This window comes from Octodon degus, unplaced genomic scaffold (genome assembly GCF_000260255.1).
Source record: "Octodon degus isolate 3935 unplaced genomic scaffold, OctDeg1.0 scaffold00031, whole genome shotgun sequence".
NCBI classification, from domain to species: domain Eukaryota; kingdom Metazoa; phylum Chordata; class Mammalia; order Rodentia; family Octodontidae; genus Octodon; species Octodon degus.
In genome coordinates, this window is record NW_004524607.1 from 6,333,337 (window position 1) to 6,344,572 (window position 11,236).

Sequence of the window (11,236 nt, forward strand, 5' to 3'; positions counted from 1 at the left end):
TTATTTGGGCATATACAATTCTTTTAAAAATGTCCAGTTGTGCTTACTATTTAGCAAATACCTTTTACTAAAAAACCGACAGAATAAATGTTGGTACTGTGATGTATACCTCCTAAACAAATTATTTGGAGTCACAGAATTTAGATCTTAACATACTTTTCTAGCTCGGCAAGTTTTGTATGCTTAAAAAGGCATATATCCTCTCTCAGGTCAGGCTATGCAGAAACTCCCAAACTGCTGTACTGAATTCGAGTGTACGAATTCTGGAGAATTCTGTTGTCTCTTCTGCTTAATGGGCAGGAGCATCAAAGAAGACACTGGACTTAGATTCCAGCACAAGCACCACTCAAGCAATGCTCTCATGCTGCCCTTTATTGGTAAACTGCCAATTTCGATGTTTATCTGGAAACTAGGTTTTCAAATATTCAACAATATGGGAGGAGTACACTTAAATGATATAAAGGTAGCATGAACTAAGAGAAAGATTGCTATTTTAATTAGCTTTTATTATCTTTATGATAGAGAAAATATATACTATCAATTTAGGAGGACAATGGGAAGCATCATATGAACATAGGAGAACAGAAGGAGAAAAGCAAGGTAGATGCATACAAATATTTTATGTGGATAGCAAGCCTGAAAAAGAAAATATGGAGAAACAAAACTAAGGCATTAAAGTACTAAGAAAATGAAATAAAAATGACCATTGTTATTTTAAAACTGTGCTGATATTAGTCTTTAAATACATATTTCTTGAGTTTTATAAACAATGCAATTGGTTTTCCTGCTCATGATAAGGTGAAATTAAAGTAAGACAAGATGTTTGGAAAGCTTGTCATAGCAGCAAAATTCCAATTATTTTACAAGAAAAGAGAAAACACTGAGAAAATTCCAAACAATAAATGATGGGATATATTCTCATGTAGCATCATTGCTACATTATAAGTTTCACAAAAATTCATCCATGTTCACTGTCAGGCTAAATGAGCAAGTTTTATTTTTATTATTTTATAGGAAGAGTTTTAACCATCCTTATGAATGCAGGTTTCATTACAGAATCATATTGCAACTGGTCTTCAGCATAACAAACCTGGTAAACATTTAATTTATATAGTTTGACATTTGGTTTCTCCTATTAATCTAATCATTTTTTCTCATATTTTTAAATAGTTGTGATAAGACAGCAAACTATATTATTCTTTCCACCTTCTACATTCACACCGTGAAGGCTTTTAGCCCATTTCTGATAGGTCAGGGTCCTACGTGTCACAGCAGAGTAACAGATGTCACCAAAGCATTCCACCCATGTTTAGTATTTTTATGACACTGGACCTTGAGGATCAGAATACATACAGAGTTTACCTTTAGAAGAATAAGAATGAGATCAACATGTTTAATAAACAGATATCGTCAAATACCTCTGTATTGTCCAAATGAATTTCTGAGGGAATTTTTAATCTAAATACTATTTGAAGGTATTCTTAAAGAAAAATCCTACACTGATAGACTTAGAATTTCATTTAGAGTCATGGCATGGTAAGGCATACTGTATGTTCAACTGTAAAATATTGTATAGAAACTCAAAGCAAATTACACTCACTTGTTTTTCAGAGAAAAGATATTCAAAATTTCAAAGAATAAATATTGAAAAAATAAGACTGGAATGTCAGGTATAAAAGGCAAATTGTACCAAAACATCAGCCAAGTACAGAACCTAAGAAAATGACACACAAGAACACTCCAGAGCCAGGTTTAGATATTAAAGACAAACCCATGCACTGAAGAATGATAACTGTTACTATGGGCTTTCCACAGCTACCTCTGCCTTTGGATATTTTTTAAAAATTTATTAACCTGACAGTAGGAAACTTTATACAGATTGCCCCCTGACAGGGTGCAGGTGTGGCATAAACACTTTGCTATCTTTTTCTCTAGCATAAAATATCAAGAACTATGTTAAGTGGAGCCAGGCACCTCTCTGGGCCAATGTGCCTTCTGTGATTGCCTTCTGCATTCCCAGGGAAGAGCTGAATAATCAGGCGCAGCCCAGTGGCAGAGTGGAGCCCTCTCTCCTTCCTTTTCACATCTACTTTCTTTTTAATGTGTGAATGTCTGATGTATTATTAATTCCCAAACATAAACCAGCAAGGTCGTCCATCAAAGAAAGTACCAGTTCCCTCACAAATTATCTGTTTACTGTGTAATAACAAACAAGAACCACTTGAAACAGTCAACTTAAATCTCACTGCTGAAGTGGGAGAAATTTTATTTGGTCAATGCTTTTGAAAAGAATAATGCTAACACCATAATTAAACCAGGTGTTGAAGAAAGAAGGCAATTTACTTCAGGGCTGAGTCTCGAAAGCATGAATCTAGACTGTACTTCTATGTATTAATTATGACATAAGCTGAGCTGGATGAACTGCAAAAACACCATAACAATGCTAGGCAAACTTTAAATCAGAAACACCCCCAAAATCCAAAATACTAAAATGGGAAAGTAGACAGGGGCGAAGCTGTGCAGATTGATCTAATTTCTAATTACTTGTCTTATTTCCAACTATCTTTTAGAACAATTTAAACACCACAAAATATGAGAATCACAACAAGCCAAATACAAGGAAAAATTGGAAAACTATTAGCTTGGGAATGCGCTATCACGCAGTACCTTTGGACGCTATCACAGCGAGATCTGCTCCCTTCAACAGGGGCTGGCCCTGAGCCTCCCCAGGTGTGCAAACGCGACTGAAAGGACCGCGCCGGGGAAGTCCCCACAGAACCTGCAGTCACACATTCCTCCCTGTCCTCTACTGAAACCACTTAGAGCTGAGCACAGCGCAGTGAACAAATATGGTGAGAAGTATGAACACCAGTGCCTTTCTATCCAGATTTATTTTTATTTCAAAGCTCACCATTAATGCTATTTAAAGTGGATTTATTTATCAGTGCAGCATTACAATGGTTTTCTCGAGGGGGGAAAACCCCCCACTAAACTAGACTTGTTTAAATACACACAACCTCTCACTGATTTTTTTTTTTTAAGAAATGCTTCTGTGCAGGAGATTTTCTTAAATGTAAAAAAGCATCCAAATGTACATTCCCCCCCCCCCGAAGTACTCAGAGAGCAAAAAGGGTTTTGTTTGACTATTAAGCCATAATTGATTTTTGACAAATACCTTATCATGTATCCCATTTACCTATACAAATACAGGTTTCTAGTCATCTATTTTAAATAACTGTTTTTACATAGAAGCTATTACTTAAATTATTTAGTTGGCTTTTAAATATGCTGACTTTATATTTTGCTAGCAAAACGCACTTTCTTCCGTGAAAGAAAATATAAATTTTCAATTGATATTAATACAGAAACATTAAAATATAGTTTTAAATAAATATATTTCTCTAAAGAGTTTTCCTCATCTCAAAGCCAGATCACTCTTGGGCTTCAGTCCTGTGTGCTGATTGCCAGCTCCAGCATATTTTCCCAGAATATTATAAACACTCCAGCTTCTGAAACCCTGAGAGAGATGTTTAAATGAAGTCATGAAGGCAGGGATCCCATAGTGAAGACACCCCTTCATGCACAGGGGAGAGACACCATCACCCCAAAGTGCAGCCCCAGAATACCCTGCGGTGACCTCCACACTGGCCTGCAGAGACTGCTGTCTCAAGGGGTGACAGACAATTTAGTCCTTTGTCCATTTGTCATTGAAAAGGACTCCACCACCATAAATTCTAATCAAGTCAAACTGGATGGCAATTTGGAAAAAAAAAATCTTATAATGTATGTTTCTGTGAGAAAGATCACCAAAAGGAAAAGTAAAACACAACAGATAGTATACTGCTCAGCATAGAGGAATTGCTGACCTAACTTTCAACAATTTTCTAATAGTTCACAGATAAATGATATTAAAACTATCTACTCTCCTATGTACTGCTACCCACAATTTCTCTTAACCAAGGAAAATACGTGAGGGAAGACAAACCAGGGTTTTTCTTTTTATTTCAGGTACCATGCTTATCCGTGGTATCTGTCTGCTGTTTGCATCATGGTGTGAGGTTCTGAGCGGGGCACCCTAGTCACCTTCAGGAAGCCCAGCTGAGAAGAAAGCCACAGACACTCCTAGTCACCCAAGTTAGCTGGAACTTGAGGGAAAGCCATCACAAGGTTCAACTTGAAATGATAAAAAAGATCCCTAGAAGGAATACTGTCAATAAATCATCTTTCAAATCTCAAATATATTCGGGGGGAGATACATAGGGCACGTTTATGAGGTCTCACTGCTTCAGCTAGGAGTGCACAGGAAAACTTTAGTACAGATACTTTCCCAGTGATATATATTACTTTTATCTTTTCTGAAGCCATTTTCCTGGCCAAGTAGTTGATCCTCCCATTTAAATTTTAGCATCAAACTCAACTGACTGTGGGACACTGAATTCTTGATGGGCGTAACTAAAAGTGAAGTGCCACAGTGACACGAGGACTATAAATGTCACCAGAGAAACACAGCGACCTCTTCCCTTGAAGATTGGTTGCCAAAGGCCAGTTTTGAGGATGGCTTCCAGCATGTAGAGCGCTTGTCACATATTCAGGGACTGGCCCTGTGAAGCATCACTCATTTGATCATGCAGTGGGAACGCCACGAGACACAGCACCAGGTGTACTACTAACGCACTTCCATGCACACACACAAGCCTCCCCCTGCAAACTGCTTCCTGTGGCTCAGAGCTCAGCATAATACAGTCATGAGCTGAAAATGGAGATAGCTATTCCACAGGCTTTACAAGGATAAATAATGCACCACTTAATGATATCACGGAGAACGACTTCGCCACATGTTTCTCAATGAAATGTGAATTCATCTCTCCTAAGTGTACTTTAGCTTCCACGGCTGTTCAAGTTAAGCAAAACGTTACCTCTGATGTAATTACTTTATAAAACACAAGGGTCCTTTTCTGAACTTTCTACTTAGGCTGGCATACGGCTTCTTGTTTCTCCTTCTGGTATTCTGAGCGGCTCAGAGCACGGAAGCATTCTGCACAGTATGTTTCCCTTTGGATGCTGTTAAGTGCAGAGGTGCAATTTAAGGAGAGGCATAAAAAGCCCAATGGCTTCTGGAATTTCCTTTGTTTATCCATAGAGGGCATCAGTATTAGCCTTTCTCCTGCAGTTTTGGGCTGAAGGTGCCATACTGTGAGAGAAAGAGGCTCGTCCTCTGGACTGCTAATTTGAGCGAGACACAGATGGGAGAACGGGCTGCAAAGAAATGTATTTATACTGAAATTTCAGGTACAATAGGAGGACCGAGCTCTACCCATGTCCTGTTGTTGGGTAGTGTCGCCCCATGACACTAAGTATATCAAAATGCACACAATTTCCCTTAATCTGCCCCTTGTATTAGGGAAGCAGAAGCACCATTTTCAATAACAATGCATAAGCTAATGATGGTTTGAGATAGAGAGCATATTAGAAAAATCATTGTCCAGAGGAAAACATCGTTGTTCTCACCTGTTTGGGAGGGACACAATTTTTCATCATCAAGTAGAAAAGGCAATCAGAATTATACCAAAAAGCAAAAAATAAAGACCTGAATAAATGCATATCAAATGAAGTGTGGCCCCTTACAGTGTGTCACCAAAGTTGTTAAAAATTCTGTGAGAGTAGTAATCTAGAAAGTTTTAGACACTTATGTAAACTAGGATTCCCATGGCCAAGTCTTATGAATATTTAGAAGTGATAATACAATAGACCTAACTGCTAGGAAAACCTTACAATACCAGGAGGGTCCTCTCCTCCCCAGGGGCGGGCTACCACCTCTGTCTCTTGTTATCTATAATTTTTGTTTCAAAGTTTCCAAATCTGTTCATAGATTTCTTCTTTAGCTAAATGAAAATGAGGAAGTATTCATACTGTTTGAAAAGTCAACTAGAAACCAATGACAACCAAGTGAATACAAAAGGAATGTAAAATATAGGATACAGCGAGGAACCTTAACATAAAGGTGTGGGCCTTTCATAGCCCACCATGATTTTTAACTTACACTGCAATTTCTTAGTACATGGCATCTCATAAAGGTACTTCTTAAAAGATATTTCAGCAAACTTTTAATTCAAATCTCTCTGAAACTGCTAGATTTTTGCAAGCTTATTTCACTAAACATGCAAAGTGGTAAGAAGTAGAATAATAAATGTATAAAAATTTTCAATATTGAGCAATCCAAATAAATATTAAGCAGCCAAATTAATCATCTCTGTTAGTTAACTCAAAAGAAAACAAGTTGGAGCTATAAACCTCAGTCTATAAAATGTGTATGCCTTTATTTAAAAAATGCATGCAAAGTTTAAGAACAAATAATTCAGTGACTATAAGCCATGTTGAACTCTCAATTGATTACTTTTTAAAAGTCAAGTGCTTACGTGATATCCTCTACATCAGAGGGGCTTGAGTGTGCCCTTTTACTCCCTAAAATTAATAATTTTATCTGACTTCTTTCTCTAGTCTCCTAAAATGAAATTTAGGACCTAACTCTTCCTATGTCGATAAAAACTTAAGACAATAACAAAATATTTCTTCAGAATGAAGATGCTGGAACCTTAATGCCTAGGTTTGGAAATGTTATATCAGAATTAATATCCTTTTGAAGAAAAGATAATGTTGAAGGATTTTTTTGAAACTAGCATATACAGTATTCTTAAGTAAAACTCATTCTTTGGCCCATAAAAATTTACAAAGCAAAGTTTCTCTGTGACATCTCTCTGATATTTAACTTAGGATGCATTTAAAATTAGGCAGAATCTCTTTTATTGAAAGTGGCAGGGTGTCACCCAACTGTCCAGGCAGTATAAGCTAAAAAATAGTCTTTCTCTTATGCTAAATAAATGACTTTCTTAACAAGGTAGTCTCCGCAATTATGCTAGCTTTTCTTTGAAGTTCAGGCTTCTGACAGTCCGTTAACGTCAGGGCAAGCAATTCTCACTCTGCATGATGTATTGCATCACGTTAGTATATACGCCGACATGGTAAAATAATTAAAAGCAAGTGTTTCGGGGACAATTGTTCTGAAAACCTAATGTCACTCGGAACCATAAAGTGCTTCTCAGCAGAGTCATCTGTCAACATCTATCACTCAGGCACCCGCTTGAACAACCTGCTCCCCTTTCTGAGTAGAGATCACAGTTGCTTGAGTTGGTTTACAGAGTGCCATCGGTTTGAGTGACAGATGTCCTGGCTGGAGTGGCAGTCTGCTTGTTCTTGTTTTGTTTATGAAACAAAGATTCCTAAAAGGTCCCGGGCTGCCTCTTCTACATTCACTCTCTACATTCACTCGGAGGCTATCAACATAATGTTAAAGATGAGAGGGGTGGAGGAGGGATGCGAAGCCCTATTTTCTTTCCTCAGTATCCTTTTAAAAGAAGCATTTGTCCTGATTGTGATGACTAAATGTTATTTCTCTGAGCAATTCCTGCAGCCACCTTTATTTACCTGGCATAGCACGACTTGTATTGATATTTTTCAATCCTCCTCTCTAGTCTTTTGACTACAGATAATAACTCTTTACTCTCCTTCCCTTTAACAAAAGGCTGCAAAGCAACCCGAAACCGAGTCGATATTTATTCAATAAATGTTAACCAATTCTCACAATGCAACTGATTTCCTGATTATTATTACCATTTTCATTTCTTGTTTTATTTTTTTTCCAAACAATTTCCAGCCTGGGGAACCCAGGAAATGTTTGACAAATCAAAATGGGCAGCGAATAAGTTCCTTCTTGGTAAAAGTTTGGAGGACAGCCTCCCAGCCAGCTGGGATCGGCTTTGGTGGCTTAGCACCTCCAAGATGCGAAACTCCTCTTTAGTACTTACAAGAAAATTGAATGAACAACCGGGGAGAGGGGGAGGGGGTGAGGGGTCGGATTGCTCTTCCGGACAACATGGTAGGACTGAAATGAAATACCTAGACAGACTTACCGAAGAGCTTGCTGGGAGTGTCCTCGTTGTCATTTGATTCCACAGGCGCAAGCAGGGACTCATTCAGCTCGCTGTCTGAAGTAGCAGCCTTGTCTTCACCTCTCAACTCCGCATTCATTTCACTCTGCGCTGACAGCAAGGGCTTACTGACTTGTGCAGCTATCATTGGATCCTGGGATGGGAGGAAAGAGAAGGGGAGGAAAAAAAGTAGCTGCTTTAGAGTGCGTGTCCTCTCCCTCTCCTCTCTCTCTCTCTCTCTCTCTCTCTCTCTCTCTCTCTCTCACACACACACACACACACACACACACCCTCTCTCCTCTCTCTCTTATCTCTGGCTGCTCCTGCTGTTATTGCTGGCTGCAGTCAAGTGAAGAGCTATTACAGATCCGAGGAGTTCTCCATTACTCCCCACCCTATTAAAGCTCAACTAGCATGTGAGAGATTCAGGAGGCTTCAGAGGGCGAAGAAAAGGAAAAGAAAAAGAAAAAAAAAACTTCTTTGAAAGCAGCCTAACCAACACAGCTTTAATTGCGGGATGTGCTTTTGTGCGAATGTTTTTACACCTTGTTCTGTCTTTAATGCAGTAAGAAAAAAAAAAGTGCTGGGTTTGTACTTCAGCAACATACCTTTTTAGAAGGAGCACCCTATGGAGGAACCACAGGCTATTTTAAGAAGCCTTCTCCCTGGGGGAGAAGCAATTAAACTCGATCCCAAGAGCAGAGAAAAGAGATAGGGAGAAAAGAGACCTCAAAACGCTTTCAATGGAATAAAAGGTATTTCTTATGTAAATTCTACACACACCCTTAGAAGTTGACTTCCCCTGGTCCAATCTGAGAACAGAAACTGACCCCAAACCAAATGAACATTTTAAAGCAAACAGCATACAACAAAATATACCAAAAAAATGATTTTCAAATTTTTTAAAGAATTGGGAAAATACTTACAAACTGCGTTCAATAATTCAGATACCTAGTGCATCATATGCCCAGAGCATTAAAAAAAAAAACAAAAATCACTTCCAAAAAGAGATAAACTTTGCCCCCAATAATCTAGATTTACTTTATCTTCAGTTTATTTAGGAGGGCATTTAGGATCAGAAATATTTTCCAAGTGTAGCCTTTTTCCATTTGCGAACTAAGACGCATAATGTTGCTTTGGCATAAATAACAGAGGCAGAAGGAAAGGAAAAGCAAGAAATGCCCTTTTTTCCCATGATCTGGGAGCTATTTATTGCCAAGTTCATGCCTAAATGGTTCCTGAGCAGGAAACAGGTGACCAGCCTGGAGCAGGTGGGGTGCGCTCTCCTGCGTCCTGCCATTACATTGGTTGCCGTATGCCTGTGGTTGCTTTTTTTTTTTTAATGTATTCATGCTTGAAAAGTGAATTTGATATGACACATGATAATCTATGAAAATGTTAATCAATACAAATAGTTTAAGCTGTCATCAAATGCACTTCTTTAGTCAATACTCATACCACTGAAAACAATGTCACTGTCACCAGGGCTTAATTTGCACCACACTTAAATATTGGACTCTGTGCATCAATGCGCTTCTTCTTCAAATACTGTAGGTAAACACATTTTCTCCCTATTTAAGGCTGAAGCACTCAGCACGCATTTAGCTGAGCCAAATCCTCCCTTTTGAATACCTTGATAGGTCCACTGGAGGGCAAAATTAATACTTAATTGAATCTCACAGTCATCAAAATAATCAATACTTTTTTATTATTTATTCTTTACAGTCTGTTGACTGTTTCAAACCTCTGAGGGAATGGTGGAAAGGATTCATGGCTTTGAAACACTGTCATTTAACAAGGTAATTTTCAGAGGGGCATTAGGGGTTGTGAAACATATAATAAAACAAAAATGGTGGCTTATAATAGGAAGAAAGAAAAGAATTATATTTCTGCCATCTAACAAAACAGGATAAATAAAAAAGCAAGTGCAGAGAGGGAGAGAGAGAGAGAGCAAGGAAGGAGGGGGCCGAGGGAGAAAGACGGGCTTTTGAAGGGTTTTATCATATCAAGAGCAGAGTCTAGCTTTCATAATGCTGACATTTCTCATCCTGACAATCCTAAACAAGTGGAAAGGATGAGATCGCAGATATCATCTTTCATCACATTCCCCAGCTTAAGAACCGACATGACAGCTTCTCTCCCCTTTACACTGTTAATTACTAAATAAAATACTACTCTCTGTCAGCATCAGATTATTGCAGATAGCAACCACAAACATTGCTCCATTGTTTTTCCCCTCTGAAACGATGCTACCTACCTTGAACTCTTTCGAAAATAGATTAGGCTTGTCTCGCTATATTGTAAATATTTGAAATAGAATCAATGTCATCAATGTGGTTGATTCACAGTATTGTCAGCCTAAATTTGCCGGTGATAGATTAGCATCTCATTCACTGGATATGGTTGCTGGGAACTTGGGGGGACAAGAAGAGGCAGGCAGAGGGAAAAGGAAACACATGATGTCCCCAGATTTCTTTCTTATATATTTAAGGAAGATGATATGTTTGAATTCTTCTGGTTCAGTGAGTGGGGGAGGTATGGCAGAGAAAGGAAATACACTGCTTTATCTCATGGCACGTGTAAGTTTGCCTGTCATGTGATGCAAAGAGGGCAGGTTGGAATTCTGGAACACTTTTTATAGAAGGCTGAATGCTCAGTCTCTCTAATGTAAAGAAGGATATGTGACTTATTCCTTTGCAGCTTGCATTTGCTGTGTCTGCTCCGCTCGTCTGAGCATTTTTAAAGGTAATATTAATGGTAAACTTCTGAGGAGAAAGCCTTGCTAAAGATACTCCAAATGTGGCTATGCATGCCAACTGAAAAAGGAATGTTGATCTGCAAAGGGTCAAAACCCAATGCCGAATCACACCAACGCACTAAAAGGCAGCTGCTAAGTTCGAGTGCACTTAAATCTTTAAGATGCTCTGTCTGGCTGATGTGAGCAGACCATGTCCTGGCAGATGGTGTATATTCACCGACCATTAGCTCTTTGTCCTTAAATTACTTTTATGTACCTCACACATGGCTAGATTCCCAACTAGTGTCTCTAAGAAACTTAAGCACAGAAAATTCAGCCTTTGTTATTCAAATGTTCATCTGAGTTTTCATCTTACATACCACTTCTCCATTTCTCATGATGCAGTTGTGACAGACACACAAATATACATATATATATATATATATATATATATATATATATATATATATATATATATATATTCATGCCATGGTTAAACAACAAACCCCAAGTG

General features: G+C 38.3%; 1 protein-coding gene across 2 annotated transcripts in view; it reads right to left on the reverse strand.

The window, feature by feature from the left end:
- Positions 1-8,136, reverse strand: part of Pou6f2 (POU class 6 homeobox 2) — a 396,956-nt gene extending 388,820 nt beyond the window's left edge. For both annotated transcript variants that reach the window (XM_004629565.3, XM_004629564.3), the window contains exon 1: positions 7,968-8,136. In XM_004629565.3, coding sequence (XP_004629622.1) covers positions 7,968-8,133 — 166 coding nt within the window. In that variant the 5' untranslated portion in view covers positions 8,134-8,136. The remainder of the gene's footprint in view (positions 1-7,967) is intronic.
- Between the last annotated feature and the right edge of the window lie 3,100 nt (positions 8,137-11,236).